General features: G+C 40.0%; 1 protein-coding gene across 3 annotated transcripts in view; it reads left to right on the forward strand.

Moving 5' to 3' along the window:
* Positions 1 to 212: 212 nt before the first annotated feature.
* NUDT4 (nudix hydrolase 4) overlaps positions 213 to 26,463 on the forward strand; it is a 29,991-nt gene continuing 3,740 nt past the window's right edge. The window contains exons 1-4 of one of the 3 annotated variants that reach the window (XM_059816747.1): positions 213 to 332; positions 14,345 to 14,455; positions 22,268 to 22,312; positions 24,552 to 24,639. In XM_059816747.1, coding sequence (XP_059672730.1) covers positions 234 to 332; positions 14,345 to 14,455; positions 22,268 to 22,312; positions 24,552 to 24,639 — 343 coding nt within the window. In that variant the 5' untranslated portion in view covers positions 213 to 233. Of the gene's footprint in view, positions 333 to 11,803; positions 11,912 to 14,344; positions 14,456 to 22,267; positions 22,313 to 24,551; positions 24,640 to 26,463 lie in introns of those variants that run through there. The other 2 variants (XM_059816744.1, XM_059816746.1) reach the window with 2 other exon arrangements.

Consider the following 26,463-nt stretch of genomic DNA (forward strand, 5'->3'; position numbering starts at 1 on the left):
CGCCGCGCAGCGAGGGAGCCTCCATGGCGCGGCGCGGCTCTTGGGGCGGTGGCAGCGGCGCGGCGCTGCTGTGACAGGAGCTTGGCAGCTGGGACTGGCCTTCCTCCTGCCCCGCTCCCGAGCAGGGGGCCCGTGCCGGCGTTCCGGGGGCGCGGCGGCGCTCGGAGAGCGGAGCCGTGGCGGCGGCGGCGGCAGCAGCGGCGGCCGGGGGCAGCCGGCGTCTCACCGCCTCTATGATGAAATTTAAGCCGAACCAGACGCGGACGTACGACCGGGAGGGCTACAAGAAGCGGGCGGCGTGCCTCTGCTTCCGCAGCGAGCGGGAGGACGAGGTGAGCCCACCGAGCCACCGCACACGTGGGGCGGGGAGCGCCGGGCCCGGCCCGGGCGGGGCTCCCCTTCCGCCGTCACCCGCTGGGCCCGCCGCGTCCCTTTGTCTGAGTGGGCCCCTCCCGGGGGACACCCCGCTGCACTCACAGAGTCGTGCCGGGGCTCTTCCCCCCGAGCCGGGGGACGGGGCGGTGAGGCGAGGCTGCGTGGCCCCGGGGCCCGCAGCCTGCGCTGGCAGCTGGGGCGGTGGCGGGCGCCCCCCTTCCGCGCCGGGCCGGGGGCGGGGCGGGCGCGGCGGCTGCTCCGCGGCGCGCCTCGCCTCTCGCCCACCATCTTGGGGCGGCGCGGTGTGGTGGGGCGCGGGCCCACGTGCGCGACGCCCTCCTTTGTGCGCGGCCGCGGCCCCGCGCGGCGCCCCGGGGCGGGGGGCGGGGGAGGAGGGCAGCTCCCGGGCGGGATCGGACACCGGCTGGAACTCCTGCGTTATCCTTTGTGTGCCCGCGGCGCGCAGAAAATCGGTTAATGTGTAATGGCGCATTGAGGGCAGGGCTGGTCTTGCCCTTAAAGCGAACCCCCTGCCATACTTGGGGGGGGGGATACAAAAATCTTGTTTTTGGAGAACCTGCGCCTTGGCGGGCGTTACCCAGCACGGGAGTAAAACGGTGCTTAAAAATATTTCGTTAAGGAGCTCGGGGGCGGGAGGGGGGGGTGTTGCGGTTTTGGTTGTAGAGAATAGCTCAGCCGAGGTTTTATGTTGCCGCAGAATCGGGAGGTGGCACCGAAGTTGTCCTGTATTCCTAGCCAAGGTCAATTGCACTGGCCGTTATGTGGAAACTTTGCTGATGGTTTCATTGCACAATGCGTTTATAAGCTGTCTCAGGCTGGAAGCATACCCTATCCTGATTTTCGTTTTCATTTTGTTGTTTAATAGCTATAAAATAACTACACAGGTTAGGGCTTGAGTTTCTTTCCCTGCCTCTATCTATATGCTGGAAGAAGCTAGTGTCCTATCCAAGCTGCCAATATGGCAAATTTCTTGCTTAAACATCTACTAAGAAATATAACACAGCAGGGAGAGGCCCGATCTCACATTACCCACCCTTGGGTATAGACAAAAATGTTGTATGGTGTTCTGGTATATGCCGTTCCCTAAGTGGTATAGATACAACCTTGGGACCACACTGATCAGCTTTGCCTAATATTATAAAGGGGAAAGGCGACCAGCAGGAATCTTGCTAGTTCTTGCTATTGGTCTAGCTTTTTTTGGTTTCAGCAGTACCTCTGATACTCTAGTGTGCTTCCCCATTTATGTGTCTTCAGTATTTATTTTTGGATGCTACTCCAGCTCAGACTTGTTTGGAGTTCAAACTCCTGAGCCACTGCTGCAGCTTTCTTGCACCAATTGTAGTGGGAAATTCACAGTTGAGGTTACCTTTGTCAGTAATTTCCATTCATTCTTCATTTCCTGCTGCAGCGTCTTACATTCTCTTTCAGTCTTGCATCCAAATGAGACAGCTGGCTGCTTCAGAAAACTGTTTGTGCTTAAGAACACCCTTGGAGGCTAAGGATGGTAGTAGCAGCTTTACTGGGCTGTGTAAGAAGAGTGGATGCTGACACTTGTAGCACTTTGTGATATTGCAGATGGAGCACCTGTGTGGCTGGCATGAGGCTGGGCTTTGGCCTTGTGCAAGTAGACACGCTTCACAGAATCACTAAGGTTGGAAAAGACCTTAAGATCGTCAAGCCCAACCATCAACCCAAAACCACCATGCCCACTAAACCATGTCCCGCAATGCCACGTTCCCATGTTCCTTGAACACCTCCAGGGATGGTGACTCCACCACCTCCCTGGGCAGCCTGTTGCAGTGTTTCGCCACTCTCTCAGTAAAGAAATTTTTCCTAATATCCAGTCTAAACCTCCCCTGGTGCAACTTGAGGCTTGAGGTTGAAATGAACGGGATAACACCAAGGCAGATTTGGGACATAGATTAAGCGTGTGGAAACAGTTCAAATCACTTTCTGATAAGTTATTTCCAGAAAAGCAATGACAACATCTTGAACTTGCTTAGGTGTTTCCTAAGTGCCAGCTCCGTCAGCATTAATACAGAACCTATTCCTTAGAAGTTTGATGCCTGACTACTGTTTGTGATTAACTTGTATCACCAGCCATGTTCCCTGAATTGGCTGGATGAGACTTGCTTCTGTTGTTCTTGAACACTGTTGTCTTAATATGTTTCCATGTAGGTCTACTTCAAACTCCATGTAAATGTCTTCTGTGTTTCCTTTCCAATTCTCTAGAGATTATACCATTGATTTGCAGCTGACCCACATCTCCAGGAATCTTTAAGTGCAGGGTAACTTCAGCTGTGAAGGAGCACAAAGGCAGTACCTGGGAGACTGGAGGGAGAAGACAGGAACAGCAGACTCCTGTAGAAGCTAGCGGAGAAAAAAATTAGCTTTCCTAGTAATTTTAACCTACAGGGTTACTACCCCATAAGCAAAGAGTTGCTAGACGTTGCAGGAGAGACAATAGAAGAGACAACTGAAAGCAATCTTCAGCGATACATTTCTTTTTAGGAGTCTTAAAGCAAGAAATCAAAATCTCAACTTTTTTTTTTACCAGAGATTCTGTCTGCAAGACTCTCTCAATAGATCATGTTCTACTTTTCAGCTGGTTAGTTTCTATCTGGAGGAATGAGTATCTGCAGCAATCTTCTGATGCAAATCTTTGAATTAAGGTGTCGTCCTACTTCTGTTCTGACTTTCTGAAAGGCCAGTCCATATGCAGTTGTGCCTGTATTCAGCTTTTTTCCTCCTTTCTTGTACTTCTGACATATCTGCAGATGTGGTCATTCCTTTCTTAGCACTTTTTTGATAGACTTGAAGTCTTACAGCCTCCTAAACAGTTTTCTCTTTTTCTCATCATCATGGTAGCTCTTTCTTCTCCTTCAGTTTGACAGCCATATTTTTTGAGTGTGCATGACAGTTGTAGTTGCTTTGGATGGAATCTCACTGTGTTGTGTAAAAGGTTACTAATACTTCTCTAGCCATACTGGAAAAAAATTGTGATGGGACCTGTCTTTATCATGCTTATAAAGCTATCGTGTAGTCATCTTGTGATTAGTGGTGGTATCTAAGTCTCTAACTTGTTCGCACCTTGTGAACACTCAACTTGTACCAGAAATTCTTAGTGTCCTGTGTATTAGATTCGCTATATGTTCTTCTTAGCCATATGTGATCCTTCTGCAACTTCAGCTTGAGATCCCCTGTTGATACCATGACTTATGGATACTGCCTCTCAATTTGGAGGCTTACAAATTTCAGTAACAGCTTTTCGTGATCATCACCAATGAAAATCAGGCCAGTCACTAAAACATTTGATATCTCTTGTTACTCATCATCTAGCAAAATCTGCATGTTACGGCTTCTTGGTCTGTTCCCTATCCGTATTGCACTTCTTACGCTATCTTTGTAGTCTTGTTGAAACCCATGTTACAGCTGAGTTTTATGGACAGTGAAGCAACACGTCAGTTGAAAAACACTGTGGTAACAAAGGATGTTTTTGGTAAAACTGTTCATTTTCTGTTTACTTCTTAATTTCTTAATTTGAAACATAGCTGGGCTCTAGAATACCACTGAGGCAAAACTCAGTCAGGTGATCCCTGCAAACAGTTTGAAATACAGCTGCTGAACTCCTACTCTCCAGCTACAGCACCCTGTCCAATTAGACTTACCAACAGTCTTTGCTGCCAGACTTAAAATTGTTGAGTCAGTTGTCTTGGGTGTTACAGGCTGGAAACTGGACTTGCCTGCGGTCTTGCAACCTGTCAAAAGCTTCTGCTTTGTCTTGAGAAGCTGGTATTGCAGCTGAAAGCATGTACTTGTGAGATGAGCGATGGCTGTCCAGATGCACCACTGCAAAAATCCTTCTTTCCTGTTCGTTTCTTCATCTTGAGTGACTTCACATATGCCAATTTACTGCTATATAGCCCATTTTGGTTTAGATTTTGTAGCCTTCATGCTGTGATATTGTATGATTGGGGGGGGGGGGGGGGGGGAAGCCCAAATAGCCAAGTAATGTGGGCAGTAGCTTTGGCTTTTTTCTGAATGTTTTAGAAGATCTCTTAGACTACTGTAATTAAGGAGTTGTCTGTTTTAATCTCTCAGTGCTGTCGTTTGGGCTGAAGAGAGAGTAAGATGGCTGGATATGAGCTTAAGTGCTGGCTCCTACTGTCATTCTTAATGGAAATGAAGCAGTAATTGCAGGCACTGTCTGCCCTTTGAATGAAAAAAATTGCTGGAAATGAAGCAGGAGAAATCCCATGAAAAATGAAACAAGGTTTTGTGGGCATGAAATGCATGGGGACTGCAGGGTTTTTGCTTTGAACAAGCAAGAAGCTGCTAGGTGTGTGCGAAAGGCTGATGATGGTATTCAGCAGACTGGGATGGGCTGGCAGATTTATGTATGAGGAAATACAAGTCTCTGTTGAGCAACTAGGAGATGTGGATGGCAGCTTTAGGGTAAGCCTGCAGGAGAACCTCTCTCAGTACTGTGAGGACCAACTGCTCCCACGGGTTGGTATTGCTTATGCATTCAGTACTCTGCAAACACTGGTTTTACATAAAATGCTGCTGTCTCAGGGTCTGGGCAGAGGGTAGGGAAGGACGTCCTTACCTCTCAAAGCAGAGAACAAGGCAGGCCTTCAAAGCAGCAAGAGCAAATAGTAATAAACATATTTTTTTCTAGTCATTTGGATAACTAAAACAATTTTAAAAGCTAATTTAATTTTTCTTCCACCAACTACATATTATACAAATAAATGAGCAGTTATCTTTAAATACTTTTGAATATAAAACTTGAGTGCGTTCTAATTATTTTGGCATCTGTAACACTGCTTTATGTAATTGAATATAGTATTGAAAACCCTACTTTAGTGTTCGGCCAGCAGTTGCTAGTGGCAGATCTAAAAAATGGTTTCATACGCAAAAAAAAATCTTCAAGATTTTCAGGTTTTAATTTTGCCATTTTTGTTGTTCAGCCTTGTAGAAGAGGTGAAAATAGATGGGAGGGGTTTCCTGTTACTGTTGAGATAGTAGTGAGGATTAACTGTATTGTCACACACTTATGGGAAATGTAGAGTTTTTTTTTTTTTTTTTTTTTTCCCCTGTAGCAGGGCATACACTTGCATGTCAATTATTGCCTCTTAATTTTGAGTTACCATGCTAAGAGCCTGTAATTTTTATCTCCTTTTTTGTCTGATTTAGAGAATTTTATTTCTTGGGCTGTAGAATATAAAGATTTAAGAAACCCTTGTTTAATCTACCTTGTTCTGGTGGTCACTGTTTTAGTATTTTAAAAAATAGTAGTGTTCTTCAGTTTCTTACAGCTGTTGCTTCATATTAGCAATGGTTTTATTAAAGGATAATAAAGGAAAACGTGAAATGTTATTTTTATTTGCATTGGTCTAAATCATCTGAAAACCAGAAAGACTTGTTGTAATGTAACCTGGTCTATAAAACCAGGGCCCACAAGTGTCACCTGGCTACCCTGGCAAAATGGGGTGTTCTAGGAATTATTGTAAATAAACTTGCACAGTGATGAAAGATCTTCCGTATTTAACTCAGAATTTGTCATTTTGTTTCTTTATCCTTCAGTGTAAGCTTTCAGGTGTAAACACGTATATAATGTGTGCTTTAAAATAGAAGTATGACCATGGCACCATATTTAAGGCTGGCATGCTTTCCAAAGCAATGTATGGCTGATACAGGTTACCCAGTTTGCTCTATGCTTGCCTAATAGAATATAGGCATATTTTGAAATACCAGAGAATACGCATTTCAATGTGCACTTCAGGCGCACTGTGGTTTTTGCTCGTTCTGTCTCATGTCCCTGCCCTGCTAATGTACAGGAGAAATAATTGACATAGGGTGATTGCTGCCTTAGTTTTTTCCTCAGCATTTTCTTGATATTTAGACATCATCTGTGTGGTGTAGGAAGGGGTATAGCTCAAAAAATCAAGACCTATAAATAGCTTCCAAAATGGCTCTTTATGATGTGTCTACAGAGAACGTGTCTGCTTATGGTGTATCCCTGCAGGCTTGTATGGAGTTCTGTAGGGGTTTAATGTTAATGTCTAAATGTTAACTAAAAATAATTGAACGTTAAGTTGCTGTGGTAGGATTTATATCAGGTAACCAACGTACAAAACACAAGTGCCTTGTTATCCCTACTTCCACAGAAAAATGGCTTTCTGCAGGCACTGCATATGCACCTTGCCTTCATGTTGCGATCAAAATTTTGCGACGAACTGCTACTGCTTGCCAGCAGTGGAAGCCTGCAAGTTTGGCGAAGCCGTAGGAATTCAGCTGTCCACCATGGCAGGAAGCTTCAGTCTTCACTCATGCCTGTTCAGATACTGAAATCAGTCAACCGTGAGCTGTTTTTTATTGCAAAACCTCGATATTTTTTTTTTCCCTCGTACCTATGGTATTACTTGTCTATGCCATACAAATGCGTTTAATGGGGTGAACAGTGGCTTGAAATGGGCTGAGGGGAGAAGGAAACATGGCTGTACCTGTCTGACATCAGGCTAAGATGTCCTGCAACAAAACATGTTTTGTGTTTTGCCCTGTTTAGAAGATACTGTCTTTTTTGAACTAGTAATATTTGTAAGTGTTTTGATACTTGAGAAAATATCCTTTATAGTTTACTTGCACCATCCAAAGTTTACTTTGAAGATTTAAACTGGTGGCTGAATTTCTGTTTGAATTGCCCGAGTTAACTCAGCAGTGCTCAAAACTTTCAATCTATGAAATGGAAGAGTGGCAGACTTCAGAAATACATACAAATCCTAGCTAGAGATATATGTGCGTATATACACATACATACGCATATATATATCTAGCTGGGATTTGTAGTCATGTTTTCTTAAACATGTTTTGTAGATATGCAACCACATAGATATTCAGACCACAAGCTGATGTGTATTTTTTTGCAGTCTTGTTTGTAGAACACTTAAAAAGCTTATTATAATCAGGTGGCTTTCTCCAGTTATTCCAACTGGAAGAAAGATGTGTTTGGCTTTAGCTAGCCACTGATTTCATGAAACACTACAATCTGACTTAGTGCTTAAGCACTGCAGTGGAACCAGTCCTGTAAATGTAAATATTTTAAAACAAATCTTGTCTTCTAAAATGTATGCGGTTTTTTCCAAGTATCTCAAAGACAAAAAAAGGCTAAAAGGTAACTGGTACTTGTCAGAAAGTAACCTTGTCATGTATTTACCTGCAGCTGAATAGTTCGCAAAGACTTGGAGCTCTTGTTTCTGACAAGCGCTTGGAAGCTGATCCCTTAGTCAAACAGATTATGTTGCTGAGTAAGTAGTAAAGCCCAGTTCTCCTGCTCAAGATCAGGCTGTGTTTCAAGTTACAAAGAAATGGGCAGCGATGGTCAATTTTAGCTCTTCCCCTACTACCTTACGTATTTTCTCCCTTGGTCTGTATTGGCAAGTGTAAGGGAAGAAGGAGGTACTGTAAAGTGGATTGGGGAACTGACCCAGCGTGAGAAGTAAAACTTTTATAGACCCTTGGGGGGGGGGGGGGTGGTTCTTGTTTGTTCGCAGGGGTTTTTGCAGCCAGGAATCTCCTTTTGCCCTGTGTCTGGGTGCAAGAGCTGCATCTTTCATCGCACCATGAGACTTGTCACATCTGATTCTCCAAAGCATACCAAAGCTCAGGGGGAGATCTAATGTTACAGGTGACTTGAGTGCTTGTTGAAGTGAGGAAATGTGTTCTGACTGATGTACCATAGTAGTATAGTGCTGTCTGTTCCCAATATGAATGCTTTAGCTGAAGAACAAAACAAAGTTCTTTAAATAGCTGGAGGCAGGTACTCCAATTCTGCATCACTGTAACAGCATGTTAGCCAAATATGTGAATTTCATGTGAAATAAAATTTATAGAATAATATAATTTTAATTGCAAGTTAAAGCAAAACTTCTAAAAAGGCTGATGTTTTTCTCCCTATTGCTATATAGCCTTAAAATCAGAAAATCTCAGAGGAAAAATCATTTGCAGATGTGATTTTTTGAAGTGTTATAAAAATATATGCATATATTTCTTTATCATTCATCTTCATAATGCCGGTGCAGTTGCACTGATTGATATCAAAGCATCATGCTGCTCCTTTGAAAAGTGATCTTTACTTAAAGTTGGGTGGCTATTTCAGACTTTATTTAATATATTGTATAGACAGAACCTGATTTTCTGGGTTGCTTTCAAGATGCTGTGCTCAAGTTAATGAGCGTTAGGATTAATGTACTGCTGGTTGTTACGCCATTTCTCTGCTGCTCTGCCACAGTTCCTGTTCATTGAGACTAAATCTTCTTTTTAACCTCCGTCATAGCTGGGGACTGCTTTTCAGTCTATTGTCTGTAAAGTACTTTGCTCGAGGCTCTTGAATTGGCTTAGGCTGAACTGAAATTGGGTAGCTGCAGTCATGCCTTTCTGCCCCAGTTTGTGCTGTGCTGACCCTTGTGTGGCTGTGTACTGATCAGTGTTGGGTGTGTGCAGGCTGAAAAATAATCTTTAACGGTACGAGCTAGTTTTCAGCCAGATCAGCTTCCTGAATTCATTGTGCCAGTGTAAGGGAGAAAGTAAAGATGTTGCAGCCTTGAGTTTAACTAGCTTTTAAAATGCTGTCAAGTATGATCCCAAGGCTTTTTACTACCGTACAGTAACTTTGTGCATTTTACACCTCCAGGTTAAAAAAAGTAATTTTGAAAATGATAGCAGTAAAGAATGAGGACTATAAGCAATCACTCTACGGAGAACATTTTCAGGAAGGCAAAAGTATGTTCCTTACTAAATGCTACCTGTGTGGCATTGCTATGGCAAGCTGTAAAGCTTTATTGCATTTTTCAACTTTCTGGAGTCTAAAAAGAGACAATGGCATTCTAGGACAAGGGTGCCACGGTAACCTATAGGGGAACTGAGAAACTCTTTCAGAACTACTGAAATGAGGCAGTGATTCTTAAAATAGCAGGAAGTGTTAGATAAAGGAAATCTGTTAACTACAGTAGCAGGATGACTTGTGCTCTCTAATTTGAGGTGTGTGCTTTTGCCTAAAAATGCATACAGTGAATCCTGCAAATATGATCCAGACTTTGTAAGAGGTCCTTTTCCTTGCTCCTCAATAATGTTTCTGTGTTGTAGCATTCAAAGTAGTTTGTTTCCTGGTACTTTTAAGGACACTCCTGGGCTGAAAACAATTGGAGGTTGGAAGTGTTAGGGAATAATAAAATATTTCCTGCTCATATTCTTCCCTGAACATCTGCTTATGGCCATTTTTAAACAAATCATAGGGCTTGACTGACCCTTCTGACTGTATTTGGATTAAACCATCTTTATGACTTTCTGGTGCTTGTAACTTTGGCAGACCAACTATGTAGGCTGAAGTTTCCATATTGAGTGTGCTAGGTTAGACTATATTAACCTCCATCAAAGTGGGTCCTGGTTTTTTCTCAGAATAGGATTGGATTTTTTTTCTTCTTAATGTTTCTGATGCCTAGGGAGAACAGATATACTGCATGTTCTTATAACAGCATTTTGACACTTTGTTTTGTACCTGAGAGGTACCTCTTGCTGCCTTTACGATCTTTCCTATATTCTAACCAGTTTAAAGCTTCTGAAACGGTTCACATGTACTCAGCTTCGTAGAGCTTGGGAGCTGAATCCTTCATCTTGCATGCGCCTGCCTTCTCCTTTCCTTCTCTGCGCGGTGTTTAGTCAGACAGCTGAGCAATGCGGTGTTCCTTGCAACTGAGCTACAGGTGCTCAGTGGTCTTTTGGGGGTGAGGGGTTGATTCTCTTCCTCTTGAAAGTTGTTCCTTTTACCTGGCAGTTTTACTACAAAAAAAGGCAAACTTGGCTATCTCTATCAGGTAATTCAAACAGCAAGTTGAACATAGCTAGTGGATTAGCAGGGGTGATGAGAGGGGAGAAAATGGGATGTGCAGTGGGGAAGAGAGAAATAGATTGTGATTAGGCTGGGAGGAGAGACCTTACTAAGATGTCTAATGACATAAATAATTTCTGTGGAACTGGAGTAGTACCTTTTTAATTGTAAGTTTGTTTTTTCCTTGCAAGTAATACATCCGCTATGGAAAAATTCCCATCTTGCAGTTGGTTTATTGTGGTTTCTGCTGCTGTTGCTTCATTACTTCAAGTTGTGGATGACTGCTCTGAAGTCCAAAATAATCCAGCTGCGGGGGTTTGTTCTATCCAGCAAGTTTCAACCTTAACCTTGCCTTTTTTTTAATATAAGCTGCTTTTTAATACAACTATTTTTGTAAGCTATAATGCCCTACAGTTAAGGAAGATGGAAAGCAATGATATTTTATATAACCTTAAGTAATTTTCTACTTCCTTGAGTGCTTGATATGAAAAAAAAATATAGAGAGGAATATCTTTTGGTTGTCATTTGTATTCCGCTGAGCTGTTGCCATTTTAGTCTTCTGGAATATATGGCTGTTAACTGTTTCACAAGTTTCATTTCAATTGAGAACACTAAACAGGCCAAAACTGGCATCTTTCTCTGGAAATTTTCATTGTTTGTCTGCAGGCTTAGCAGTTGTAGTGAGCAAGTCCCATGATGCCACGTTCTCTGTAATTACTGTGGGGTTTTTGGTTAACCGTATTTTGGTTAAGCATATTGATAGGTGCTTATTACAAGCAGGCTGGCTAGCAGTTTCTCTTCTTCACTGCACTCAAAGGTCATTGCTATTGCTGGCCTTAAAAACAAGGTAAAAACTTGGCTAATAAGAGAGTGGAAGAAGTTTTCTTTTTCTCCTCTTAGCTGAATTTTGCAGCTTTACTTCCTCACTTAGCAGCCTTCTGGAAAATAATAGCTTTACCTTAGTCTTTACAGCAAGATAAACTTAACAGTATAACTAGGCAAGCAGATTTGATGCCTTTACTCTGCACCATGGAAATCTTTGATCAAGAGTCATCAACAGTAAGGGTTTTTCCGAGATACAGGAAAGGCAGTGATCACTAGCAAGTAATACAACACAAGAAGTCTCATTCCTTTCTCTGTATTCAGAGATACAGGATACAGATTTCTCTGCATAGGAAGTACTTCCATTGTTTTCTTCTGAGCCTAATAAGGTTATGATGTAAAATCTGGTGTGCGTAGGACTTGAAAAAATGTAGGGGTGTGAGATTCTGCAATCTTGTTTTTCAGTAGACTGCTGTAATCTGCATGAACATGAACCTTCTCAGAAAAGACTGGATGTCCAGGAGACCTAGATCTCTAGTCTCCTGGGTTGCTTATTTTATATTAAAGGAGGATGAATTGCTGGCTTTTCGCTGCTGATTTTGCACCTCTTTTGGCATGTGAGTGCATTGTCAACCAACCACAGCTTTTTGGTGTTTTCATTTTTTTTAAGTGATCTTTGTATTTACAGCCTAGTCATTCAGGTACTGTGGGATGTGTCTTCTGGCCACTTACAGATGGAAACACCTGAAAACTAGATCCACTACATGGAATAAAAAACAACACACCAAAACCAAAAACGTGCAAGTGAGTGCAAGATTGCTTGCTACCATAACAGAAAGAATCTTTGTAGAGTGCTTTTCAGCCTTACCACACAATCTGGTAATTGCTAGCTATCAGCTCTCAGCTTTTGTAGAAATTGGTTACTACTGGGTACATTTGTGCTAGCATACCCCAGGACGGATGCCTCATGCCTTAGGGGCTTCAAAAGTTAATGTTACTGCGTGGAAAAAAATTGTGCATCTGAAGTTCTCAGGGATATACCTTAATGTGGTCTCTTGGATTCAGACTGTAAAAGCAGTGGGATCACAGAAGAATAAAGTATAGAGGGAAAGATGCTTGAGAAAATGCTTGAGTTCCAGGGTTAGTAGAGACTTGGATAGTTGCCAAAATGAACTCCCAGGCTGTAATGCTGGGGAGTTCATTGTATGTGTAGCTGTAAAGCCTATGTACCAGAGTTGATGTATTTTTATGTTGATTACTTGCTAGATGTATTTGTTTCTGCTTTTTAAAAATGTAATTTAAAACTAATAGATACACAACACCAGCTTAATAGACTATTGGTCAGGTTAGTGGTAGGCAACTACTACATATAAAGTTATAAAAAATTCCTTGTTTTATGCTACACTACCAGAACCAGCAACCTGATTTATCCCTTAGTAGTAATTAAGAATTTTATGTTTAGCCTTAACTAAACAATGAATGCTGATTAAAACCATTCTTTCAAGCTGGGAATGATTTAATGTGATATAATCATCCTTTTGTTCATCTTTGTTGCTAGCTTCCACATGACTGCAGAGAGTGCTGGTTTCATCAGCAGAAAATAATGTGCGATGCTTATGTCTGGGATCCCACAAGTGAATTAATAACTTGACTTTTACAACTGCTCTTTAAGCATTGCCGACATGGTGGTTCTTTGAGTTGACTGAAAATGTGAACAGTTAGATCAGACGCTAAGAACGATTCTGTACAAAATGAAGTCTCTGCTGTGTTCCTTATTTAGCGTAGGAAAAATTTGGGGGAAGTTAGTACAGTGGAGAATCCTTCAGAGTAGGACAAATCTTGACTGCAAATAAAATAAACATTGCAACAAGAAACTATCTGTCAGATAAGGCTCTTCTAGGTGCACCTCAGTATGCACACACATTGTTGCATTCACAAAGGTATGCAGTCATCTTAATTACACTCCGCAGTTCCTGTAGGTGAACCTACATGGTATTTCCACGAGTGCCAAAGGGACATAGTATAAGTGATAAGCATTTCCCTGTTGCCCTCATCAGGGAATCGTTTTCCTACTTAATCCAACAGGAGATGAGTTTAAAGACCATAAAGGTAGTTGGTGAGGACTGGACTGTCACTTCCGTCATCTGGCACCAGTCAATACTTTAACCTTTAGACTGAGGTTCTTGTTGCTAGTCTCTTAATTGCTTTTAAAGATTCAAGCACTGACCCTGTCCCTTTGCTGCCCACAGTTGTCCTTTGGCTTCAGGGTAGGGCTCATGTAAGTATTGCCTAGAATATGAAGCACTTTACTACACAGATGATTGAGTATGTCTTACTAATCAGGACATGTCTCAAATAAAAGTTAAACTGTTTGTTTCCATGTGGTCCTGAATCAAGGTGTTATTTTCATTTACTTCTACTGCAAATTACTCCAAACATGAGGCATCCTAGTTTGTTGGATGGGTGGCTAAAATCTTCTCAGCTCTGAATATTATGAAGGACAGGCCCTTTAGACAGTGGGTTTTAAATTGGTATATATCAATTATATGACCAGGTTACAGAGTCAAATTAAGTGAAATTAAAGTGTCTGGGGGGGGAAAAATGTGATTAAATTTAGAAGTAATTTAAAATTAAATGTGTTGCATTTTTTCCTGTTACAGAAATGCTATAAGAAACCAAATTGGACAAGGGCCGATGAAGCGCTCTCCTTATAATTTAGTTATGCAATATTGTAAGCATGTCATGCTAACATAACACTTCAGTAACTGAAAAGAAGCTTGTCTAAGACTAAAAATTATAAATAGCCGAAAGATGCCATTCCAGAAGAAGTAGTTAAACTTCTGTGTGATGGAAATGTATTAATTTTCACGCTTTACTGTCTGTATGACCCTAAGACTTACTCAGTATTGGAGAATATTGTTACTAGTTTTTTGTTGTACATCTTCATTCCTGTGTGTATTGTATTGTGTATCTTTCACATTATGTCTAAGCATCTGATGAAAGTGTTTGTGCAAGGAGATTACAATGACAGTGTCTTGACTTAGTTGTATTAAAAAGACTGGATGTTAATAATTTCACTTTTTTTACTTCTTACAACTCCTGGTTGCCTGCTATGTTTAATTTCTAAAGTCTGTAATACATCTGGCTAGATTAATAAGTACATTGCTGAAAAAGTCGGTAGTACCAAGATTCCTGACTTGTGAGCTGTATTTAACAGTCATTTGCAATTATTTATAGGTGCTATTGGTAAGCAGTAGCCGATACCCAGATCAGTGGATTGTACCGGGTGGAGGAATGGAACCAGAAGAAGAGCCAGGGGGAGCAGCCGTCAGAGAGGTGTATGAAGAGGTAACAAAAAACAAAACAAAAAAAATCCAGCTTCTTTCTGCTGCTGCTATCTTCCGATGGGAATCAAGAAGAAAGAGGGAACTCTACCTTCTTTATCCAGGATTTGAGTGAGACTTTCATGGTTGTGAAATTCAAAGAACTGCGGTTCTGTATGTTAGAATTGGGGTATAGTGTGGTGAGGTGAACGAAATAGCTTACTTCCCAGCACACTTTCATTTCATAGCTAAATTTCTGTCTGCCTTTGTAAACACTTAATGGAAGTGGAACTGTGACTTTATGACAAATGACATATTATAGCAGTGTAGCATTTCTGTGTTTGTGCAGAAAATGTTTGACTTGCAGCTCTTCTAGAACAGAGTGAAGGTGAACTAACCGTTAATGTGTAGCTACATAAAAAAGAAATAAACAGACCTTTGAGGAGATTCCAAACTAAACAGATTAGAAATTGATGTATCTGAGCAGTTGAGAATTCAACAATAAAAAGGCCTTGTTAATGACATTTAAGGCTGTTTATCTATAAAGAAAGCATCACAGGTATAGTCTGCCTTTCTATCTCTGCCCATACCCCTAGGCAGAACAGAGCTTTAAGTCTTGAGGAATTAATGCAATTTCCCACTCTAATATGGTACTTAAATTTCAAATTCAAAATTCTGGTTTTTAACTATTTTTCCTAGGTAAACTGTTAAAAATGTTAAATGTTACTTGAATATCAGCCAGGACTGTAAGCCAAATAAAACTTCAAGAAAACTCAGAGTCACTTGATTTAGCTAGAAATTATGCAATGCATAAGTGACCACAGATCGACTCTTAGTTCTTTCTATCATACTTCTTAAATAGAACATATAAGGTTTTGCAGAAAGTGGACACATCCTGGCAAGTGAGTGAACTACAGGATTTCTGCTAGTCTTAAATAGTTTTCTCATCCCAGTTTGACTACTACTACTCACAAAACTCACTAGTATTGTTGCTAATTAGTATGTGTAGTGATTTTTTTTTTTTTATTAGCTGTGCTATCTAGTGGTTTAGCTTGCTTACCCTTAAGATTGATTCTGCTGGTTGTAGAGGCTTGGGAACTTGATGTAGATGGAACTTGCACCAAATGCTGCCTGCTATTTGGTGTCAAAATGAGGTCTTCTGTGAACTGTGATTCAGTGACCCTCCTCCCCTCTCACTGAACTAGTCTGTTCCCCCTGTATTCATTGTTCTTAGCAGCCTTCGTGCAGCAAGTTTCAAGCATAAATAAGCCTCACTGATACAAAGTTATTCCAGACTTTTTGTCTGTGTGCAGTTTTGCTGGGGGAGCCAATTTCGAGCTGCACAAGACACACTCAGATAAGTGCTTGTGTATTTGTAAAAGTAAAGAAGGCAGCCACAAGGCAGTCCATTTGAAAGGAGCAGAGATTTAGGATTCTAGGGATGAGTCAGTAAAGATTTAGGCAGTAGTAGCACCTCTAGGGAATGTCCTGGCACTTCCCACTGTGTTGATGGGTGGGATTGAAAAGCACAGGACCACTGGCTCAGTGTTCTTGTGGACGCTGGTAGTTTTGATAACTGATCTGACCTAAGGCACTGTCCAAGATGAAGGATAGTAAAATCTCATCTCCATGTCAAACTAGAGCTGACTGAACTTGTAGTCATATGTTTGGGCTTTTTTCTTTGGTGGTGAAGAATGGATCATCTCAAAGGGACCTGTCTGCAGTTAGTATGTCTCCAAGCTGCTGTATGGGTTTGACCAGCTATTGAAAGCTGCCTGAGTGGTCTAGCTTTTCAACTTGCAGGGAAAGCAGTGCTACACACAAAGCTCTCAGGCTGACTTCACAGCAAAGTAGTATAGCAGTGAGAGTTGTGACTGGGCAACTGATAACTAGTTTTCTACTACACATGGTTCTGCCCTGAGAATATTCTGAGGAACACTTCCAAGTCGTGGCTTTGCTGGAGCTCTGCTTGCAAATTTCTGCAGTGGTACAGTGCATGGGCCATGAGTGTTGGAGAAGGTTAAGCTGGGATAGTTAAGGAATGCGTATAGAGTATTACTGGGTGATACATCATATAGTATAAACTTAGTAGAAATTTCTCTGTTAATGTAAAAGCCCAGTCAGAGTGTGCACACTGCCCAGACACTGTGAACTTCTCTGGTTCATACAGTCACCAAAATGTTAGTTACTTCTGAATGATGTTTTTCCCTTTGCATATGCTTTCACATCAGCAGGTAAAAAAAAAAAGAGCAAATAAGAAAGGGAAAAGTAGGAGTACCTGCTGTTATGATGTGAAGCAGTCCTTCCATAGCTAGGTTTTTGCTCTGGCCCTCATTTCTTTCTCAGGGCAAAGCAAAAGACTTTCCCATACATCATGGTGATTCTGGTCAAGAATTGCAGTACTCAGCAACCCTAGACTGTTTTGAATCCTGAAGACAGAGGTCAGCCTCCTTCAACTTAGACACAGAGTTCTCTTTTCATCATGTTTTGTTCAAGTGCTATCACACAAAGTGACTCTTAAAACCAGCTACAAGTAAACGTGGTTTAGACAAATGCTTTGATTACCTTTCAGTGTATTGTATGTTAAGCTGTTCTGTAGCTGCTTAGAATATACGTGTTGTCATCAAAATTTCAGTAAGAGGCTTCATGATAGAAAAGCTGCATGTTGTAAACGACTCAAAATGCCAACATCATCAGTGTTTACACACCATGAGAGAAACTGTTTCTAAAGGTAAAGAAGAGAACAGCAAATACAAGGCTCTTGAGTGGTGCTACCACAGGGGCATTTTGCTCAGAAGTTAAACCCATTTTTATTCACTTTTACTACAGTGGCTACACTTTGGGGGTTTTTACGATGTTCTGGAGTAAGACACAAACTGCCAGCCATGTTCAGCTCTGAGCTGTGCTTGCCAATGCATTAAGATTTTTCAAAGGCATGGGGCTTTAATAAGCAAAAATAATTTGGTGACACTTGTTCTATAGCTTCAGAGTCCCTGGGGTTTGATAGCTTGTGTAGCTGATGAGCGTTAAAAGCTTCTGCCTTAACGTAAAATATTCTTAAGCTACAGGCTGAATCTTGTGTGCTGCCATGAGGCTGCAAAGCGCCATTTTCAAAGAAAGCCAGAGTGGTATTCAGGGTTTTGACTTGAGCCATGGAAATTCGTGCTAACCTTTCTAGAGATGGATGTCCTTTCTATTTTTATACTAAGGTCGATGTCACCTGGCAAGTTTGTTACAGTACAGTGAAGTAAACTGTTAAGAGTTTTGTGAATGAATAAACTTCAAAGGAGGCACACTGTGGCACTGGTTTGAACGGTGTTTATTCAGTATTGGGTCATGCACAAACTAAGCATCGGTTTCCATTAAATTATTAAAATGGAGAATTGATAGTGGGAATTACAATGGCATTTCTTAATGGTAGGAGTGCGAATAGCTCACAATATGGTAGCCCACTGGCTCTAAATATTCCTCACTTTCCCACCAACAGTAGTGTATTTAAAATCTTTTTTTTTAAACCCAAGCAAAGATCTTTGTAGTCAAATCTATGTACACTGCAGTTGTTCCATAGTCCGCCTGTGTGCATGACTCCAGATTTTTTTTATCCTTAAGTTCTGTTCATGTTAGTGATTTGGGTTTTTACCTCTACTAAATGTTTAGTATGAATTTCATTTAAGTTTGTCTGCCATTTCACAGGTTACAGTAATTAAGATAACCTTACAAGTTCCTTAGGTGCAGTAAGTTTTTACAAACCTGGAAATAGAATACCAAAATGAAGTTACAGTATAAAGCAATCCCAGGAAGGTATTAAACCTCATCTAAATGAGGAGCTACTCCGTTAATGAATTTGGAGCTTAGTCTTTAATTGGGTAGCATGAAAGATGGAAGTAAGAGTTGTTTGCACATGCAGTGTTCAAAGAGAAATATGACACAGATAATAAGGGTGGCAAGCTGATGATGTCCAGCCTCTTAAATAAAGAAGCATCCTCCCACTCCCTTTTCTTCCTCCGTCTCACCAAAAATACTGAAATGCCTACCAAAAAATATGCAATTCCTCCCAGACATGTGTGAATATGGCTTCTGAGAAGAAGAGGCTCATCCTGAAGGTTAATCTGCTGCGACAGTGAAAATGGCAGTAATATTATCTAAGACCTCTTGCAGGAAATAGACGCTCACTGGAGCAGATTCCTCTAATATTTGAAAAATGTTTGGGTGTTACAGACTAGGACTAGGTAGATACTGTAACAAATAAATAAATAAAACACCCTTTCAGCTGAAAGATTGTGGCAGGTACAGTGAAACCCTTTGCAAGAAAGGGCAGGAATAGTCTTGCACTGTGCCTTTAGGAGCGTAGCCATTAAAGTACTATCCAACAGATCCCAGAGTTAAAAATAAATCTTTCAGATTTTAAGCAACTTTCTGCCCTGGTAGACTGTTAGCCTAAACATTAAACTGCAGCATGACTCTTGCTCCATCTGCAGGAAACAAAAGGCAAGCCTGACTGCATCTGAGATTGCAGTATGTCTAGAGCTGCCAACAGTGAATGACCTCCAGGTCAGAAAGATTATGAAATGAAGTGGACAGTTTTCCCTCCTGTGGTTGGATTTAGACTAATACTGAAATACATGCATAAATTCAGATTTGAGACCTTATCTACATAGTAGTCATAGACTTCCTTAGGGAATCGTTCTGGGGGCGGGGGGTGTAGCACTAAATTCAACAGCTTGTCTGTCAAAAGAAATGCTGGGGGGGTTTCAGGCTTTTCTCCCAAAGTTTAGACTTTCTTACATGCTTATGGTAGCCTATAGGATTCTGTTTCCTTAAAGAACCGTATTTTAACAGCCATGGGTACATAAAGGCCAAAGGAAGAGAGATACTTTTATTAGAGACAAAATGGTTCAAAGTCTAGAATTTAACCAGTGTATTGGATTAGAAGCTTACAATTGGGAAAGTGGGAACTTTGTTTGACTTCCCAGGGAAAAAGCTGAAGCATTTTTTGGTCCTCTAGCACTTAATTTTGACACATTTTTGAAGGAACTACATTAAGATAAGAACATGGAGGAAATATTTTTGTTAGCAAAAGCACTTAAAAATACCACTGTCAATTTGATGGTACTTTTTAAACTATGAAGATGATTCAGTTGAATATATTACTTTCAGAGGAAAATCATGAGACTTTAATAACCATCTTTTTATACTTCTGGGTATAGAGGTTTTCAAAAGATGCTACTGTCTGCAGGAATGATGCTACGTTTTGGAAGCACATATCTTTGCCTAGAGAGTAACTAGACGTCAGTGACAGTAATCACATTTACATAGCAACATCTGGTTGCACAAAAGCTTCATTATAAGCTTTGGGGAATTTTTACGCTTAATGTAATGAAGTGCTTCTAATTGTTTCATTCAGAATTGCTCAGTTACGAGTATTTGTTTAAACCACTGATTCGCTTGGAGGGAGAATAGAGAAGCTGTTAAGTAAGCTCCACTTAGAGTAATATTGATGATAAAGTCACACTGTGACTGTGGGGTACTAATAAGTTGAAAAAACTTCTCTATGAAAGCTATTCGGTATTGGTAAACTTAACCTGGTCGTGGTGTTTGTGCCCTGTGGTGGACATCAGTTAATTGTCAGACTCCCACTTAGCAGTTCAGAGAAGCCCTCCTGCATCTATTTATGGTGAGTTTCTTTGTCCTTCAACAGTCCTGCCTTTAAGAAATCTTTGTAATGTAAATAAGGCCTTGGCTAGGACTTACTGAAGAGTTACAATTAAAAGTTTTTTGGTTTGGGGAGGTGTTTGTTGGGGTTTGTGTGGAGGGGGCAGTTGTTTAGGTTTGGGGTGAGGGGGAGTAATTTTTTTCTCTCCCTCTGGTAGAGCATAGTCCCCTTTAGAGCAGTTCCTTGGTACTTGGAAAAGCTTTTCTTAATGTTTGAGAAACCTGCAGAGTCTCTGTCATGCTGTTAAGCCAAATCTTTAAGGACATTAAACAATCTTGTTCTTTGCTGCAACTTTAGGGAAGAAATGAAGAAATTACAAAACTTGTGCAGATAAAACTGCACACTTGGACACCAGAATAATTAAAAAAAGACTGATCCCATAGATTCATGTTGTTACTTTTGATGGAATAGGATGATGGGAAACTACTTTTTTTTTTAGTTGTTCAGCTTGCCACAAAGTAGAAATCTTAAAGGATATAGTGATTCCTAGATAGTGCTGTATGAGAAGAAAGGCAAAAATTGGTGACAGAAGCATAGTAGCCTTTTAGGTTCTGTTCCTCTTTTTTAAAAGATACTGTAATGTTGAAGAAATTCAATGTTCAAATACTGTTGAAGATCAGTAAAACTTAAACGTTTCTTCAGCATGTGTTCCTTTAGGCTAATAAATGCTTTTTCATTACCCAGTGTAAAGCACAAGCAGTCTTTAGTGCCTGTTGTGGCATAGCTGACCCTTTCAGACCAAAATAAGGGTCTGTCACTTTCATAATTAATGTCACTTATCCACCAGATCCAGTTACGTATTTCAGCTTCATGAGGTCTAACAGGTATCTGTCATTACAGCAGACAACCAGAAGAATATTGTACATAGTTTTTCATTAACTTTAGGTTTAGCTCTTGCTCTGGATAAGCAACATGTTTGTTGAGTTGCACAGGCTGTGATTAGACTTCCTTCATCAAAACTGCTTAATAAATAACAGCAGCCATCTGCTTTCTTTAAAAAGAAAGACACAGAAAACATTCACTTGTAAGATCTTGATTAGACTTCTTACTAAAGCTTGCCCAGTTGTCTGTCAGAGTTACTCATTAAAATGTAATTAAGATCCATATGGTCCTTTATATATAGACATAAGACATCAGTAACTTGCTTTGGTTAAAGCTGGAAACAAAGACTGAAGGCTAGAAAATGTCATCTTAGCACTAAGAAGCCCTATTTTAAATATCTGTTATACAACAAGATAAAAAAACCCCTAAATATGGCTTTGTCTACCAGTAGACTACATATGCTTATATGTCTCAGGCGTATGGACTGAGATTTGTTTAGAATAAATGGATGATCATAAACTACTTCTGTTGGAAGAGACATTATATATTACTTTTGGAAAAAACAAACCCTAGAGTCTTAGTAGAATATAATGACCACCTTAACTGTATTAATAAAAATGACTAAGCACAGGCTGATACACATAGGGGTTGTTTTAAAAAGTTGGAGTAAAACTCTGAATTCAAAGCGTTTTGTAATGTTACTAAGTAGAAAAAGAACTCAAAACTGTAGAGGATTGGGGATATAAAGCTGGTTTTAAGCTTACATGCCAAAAGCTACACTTCTATATGAAAACTAGCATTCGTGAAGTCATTATGCTGCAAGCTCCACCCAGTAACCTACAGTTTAATTTGTTGTTGTATTTTGAAGACTTGGACTTAAGCTTCTGTGTAAAATAGCAATGGAGTTTTAATGATTCCTTCTCTAGATTTATTATTATAGTACTTTTAAATTATCTCTTGTCCTATCTACTTCCCTGGATTATTTCAGTATTGGATGTCATTTATCTCTTTAATAAAATACAGTATACAAAGAACATGGTAAGTAAACCGGTATTTTGGTCTTGATGTAAAACTTGAAAGATCTATGCATTCTTTGATCCACTCATTAGGACAAGCTTTTGTGCTCTATACTCTAAAATTAGAAACTCCAGAAGCAATGCAGCACTGTCTTAAAACTTATGTTAAAACACTTTCTTAAATAACCCTAATAAGGAGGAGTATGCTGATATAGGAGGCTGGTACTGATATTTTAGTTTTTGAAATTAAAAAGCACGTTAACACTTTTTCCTTTTTGTTTTGTAGGCTGGAGTAAAGGGAAAGCTAGGCAGACTGCTTGGAATATTTGAGGTGAGCTATTTCTTTTACCTTTTAAAAACAATGTTCTTTTTTTGGTTTGTTTTTTTGTGAGAGTTGATAAACTGCAACATCAGATTTAAGTTCTTAAGTATTACCTTCCTATAATTTTACAATGCTACTGGAAATGCTACATTAGACAGATGATTTCCTCTAGTTGTTACATGATGTGTGAAGATTTGAATAGGAAGATTTCAAAGTACTTGGAACTTTCCTGGAAAGATTAAATTAGTATTTGGATAACATCTAGAAGTGTTAAAAAAAAAAAAAAGAAAAAAAAGAAAAAAACCAGTATTGATAGATCTAGGATTTCTGAAATATCACACATGCCTTTTTTGGGGCACTATTTTGACTTTTCCTCTCTGATTAGATTTTGCTGAAGTAACTTGCCAACTTTCACACACCTAAATTGATAGGTCTGTATATGAAGTATCTCGTTATGGCTTTGATAGACTAAAAAAGGTAAGGCTTTGGGTAACAGATAAATCTAACCTTTAGCAATACTACGTAGTTCAAAACTTGTATTTCGTAGTGCAAACATCAGACTCTGAACTACTGATAGAAGTCCCTTAGTCTAGTAGATGGGTATGAATCTTAGTCTAGTAGTTAGGTATGAATCTTCACAATTTAATTGTAAAACCAACTTTTAGAGGCAGTGTGTTCCACATAGGGATTTCCTATCAGAAATATTACTTAGTCATGTATGACTAGTTGATACAGTGCTAAAGGTGTTTCCATTGTGAAGTATGGAAACCATTCCTGTTTGTATTTAGTAGCACTTGTCCTTTTTCTGATTTGTTTTTGGTTTGAGTAGACCTGAATGGTCCTACACATTAAAAACTTGTCTGTGTTTTAACTCTGCTGGTTAGTCTGCAGAAGTAGTCTGTATTTCCCAGCTCAGACAAAAAAAAACCAAAACAGGATCCCTATCATCTTGTTGCCTTAAAACAGGCTGCAAGGGATGGTGCTTCTTTAGTAATTGAGCTGTATGTTCTTCTGAAGCTATCTACCACCATCTAGACCAGAGGAGATAAAAATCTGTGTTGAGTGGCACTTTCCTCAGTTACTTAAATCAAGGGCCTACTTCAGTTTCCCAACACAGCCCCACAAACAGTTAATACCATTGAGGGGGCCACACAGTGCAACCTGGGAATGGAACTAAGAGAAGATGGAAATTACTCTGCTGCTGAGTCCTCCTATTCTAGAACTACAGCCAGAAAGGATACGTGTTACAGATGTGTTTACTCCATTTAATAGTGATATTGACAAAGAACTCTCTTGGAGTATTTTTACTTCCTAGTAAAGCACAACAGTTTAAAACTGTATTAAGCTTGTAGTGAAACAGAGTTAAGTAGGAATAGTTATTGGCGCAAGGATAAAACCATCTGTTCTTAATATAGTTGCAATTGTAGATGGTCCTGGGTTTTCTAGGAGCTCGGTTCTTTTCCAAGGGGCAGTATGGTTTGGTTAGTTGGGTAGTGCCTTTAACAGCATGCCGTTAGCCTGCTTTGGAGCTAGCAGGGAGTAATGTCTACACAGACCTCCCATGGACTGGCTGCAGCGTAGCGACCCTGCCCTGAGCAGACTACCTCTGTCAGTCTCTGTATTTGACTTGCCTTATTTAAAAGGGGTGTGCTTTCTAAATAGGTGTTTCGTGCTGCAAACGTGGCAAGCCTGTTGAGTGAACAGATGGTAATGATTTTTGCATTTGTCATGATTGCAAACACAGGCTATTTAATTTGCCTCATTTACTGAGTGAAACTTTGTAGCCAGCATGGCATAGATGATCTGGCCACGTGATGCAGCGGTTCCATCTTCCAAAGTTCCAAACCTTTCATCTAGGAGAGTTGTGGAGACAGTTTTAGCAAATGCACTCTACCATGGTAACTTATAACATATGGAAAAGATAAGTAATGGGCAGTACTAGTGGACAACTGCTAATATCAAACTGGATGACCAAGAACATAGTTTGGTCCAAACGTCACGATCTTCAAATTTGCTTTGGTTTTTTTTTTTAGCCGAGTAAAAATAGAACAGCCGTTGTTTCAAATAAAACTTCAGTTTTCTCATCCTTCTGGGCCTACTCAGTACAGATATTTATTTAGTGAAAATAAAATGCAGGTTTTGCTGGCAAGTATCCTTCAGAGGTAAGTAATTTCTAATCTTGTAGTTGCGATAAGTCTGTAAGTTATTTTTTTTTCTGGGAATTAAAAGTCTACTTCTAATATTCAAGCAGAACCAGGATCGGAAGCATAGGACATACGTTTATGTTCTTACTGTGACGGAAATACTGGAAGACTGGGAGGATTCAGTTAATATAGGTAAACCTGTTCTCTGTCCTCATGTGCTACACTTAAAATGTATTAAGCAAAGTTCTTTCATGTTCCGAAGCAATTCATATAATTCTGGGGGAATACTAATTCTGTTCTATAAACTGAAATTACTGGAAATTGTGATGCTGTTCTTCCACACTTTTGTACACATAACTAGGGTTGCTTCCTACATATTTTGTTACTCTCATGTTGTATTAATCAGGGTATTCCAAGTATTACGATGGATTAAACTTCATTATTAGTTGCTGATACAGCTGTAATTTTTTTAAAGGCCAAATATTATACTGACAAATTTCCTTACAAAGTAGACTGTTTTACTGTCTGATACTCTAGGGTGTTTTTGAAAGTGTCTTTGGAAAAAAAAAAATATTTGGAAAGTTTTGATGAGGTTCTTTTTCCCCTGATTCTCCTGGGGAAAAAAATCACTAGTATTTACTTTCACCCGAGCCTCATTTTTAAGTACTGATAGTGCTTATCTTAAGAGGTATCTTTTCCTATATATACATCTATGGCACACGGATACCATGTCATGCAGTTTAGTTAGATTAACATCCTTTGTGATGTTGTATGGATCTTCCACTTTGAATTTAATTGGGTAAATGTTAACTGGTTTTGTCCTTAAGTTTTTTTTAAAAAAAAAAAGCTTAGTTCATTCAGTGTCTTTTTCCAGATGAAATTTTAGTTAACTAAGAATTGGTATAAAAAATTACATCCTACCTTGATTGGTTATGCTTTGACCTTTTCAGGAGGTGGTGCTTCAGGAGTGTTAACATTCATAAACTTAGCACTATTGATCTGTCAGCAAATGGCACATAACTGTGCTCTGTTTTTCAGGTGGAGACAGAATGTTTTGTCTCTGATACTATCAAGTTGTGGGGAGTGCACCCTCTTAATTGCATGTGAGGTTCCCTGTATAGCAACACTGATCAGTGGTCCATTACTTAAGAGGATTAATATTGGCAGGGGTGGGATTGTTTTGAGGGGGGGGGTTGTACCTGGAACTGTACAGGGCTCTTGGGGATAGTACTGGTCTGTTCCTGCTTAGTGCCAGGCTGTGGAGTAGAGGGGGGAGTAGAGGGGGGAGCATCCAGCACTGTGGCTACTGCCACCTTCCTTTTGGGGAGCACTGCTGGCGGTGGGATGCTAGCTGGATGAGCAGCCCTTGTGGGGCCACATACCTTGGTCTTAAACAAGCAGTTTATAAATGTCTTAATAATGTTCAAGCATAGTACCTGTAACACTGTAAAACCAAATGAAAAATAGAATTAATCCCCCTTACAACAACACTATCCTTGACCTTGTCTATAAGTATTTTCAGGGGCCTCTAATTTTAAAGGACTGACTTTTATAAGAAAGATGGTTTTAGGACTGTCTTACTAAGATTAAGATTTAGAACTTACCTTACACCAGACATACGTTTAAGTATGTTATTTTTTTAAAACTCGCAGCTAACCTGAGTAACTCCATACATGGATGTTTAGAGTATGGAACGCTGTTTTCTAAACCGGACCAAGCCATTCTTTTGTAATGTTATGCATGCATGTTCATTTTCAGATCAGTTTTCTGCTAGGCATATCAATGTAGGAAGGCAGTATTAAGTAATTTAAATAATATCCTTTTCTGTAAGGACTAGATATGGCTTCTGGAGCATATGAGCAGTCATATGAGCTCCTGCCCAGTATCTGCTTCAAGAGAGTTATCTGAAAGGCTTTATTGTGAACTGCATTTCAGTAAGCTTGAGTGAATCTCTCATGTTAATCAGTTCTTTCAAGGTCTTTTCACTCTATCTTTTGCCTGACAGCTTGAACTTCT

The sequence above is a fragment of the Gavia stellata genome, chromosome 4 (genome assembly GCF_030936135.1).
Source record: "Gavia stellata isolate bGavSte3 chromosome 4, bGavSte3.hap2, whole genome shotgun sequence".
Taxonomy (NCBI): Eukaryota; Metazoa; Chordata; class Aves; order Gaviiformes; family Gaviidae; genus Gavia; species Gavia stellata.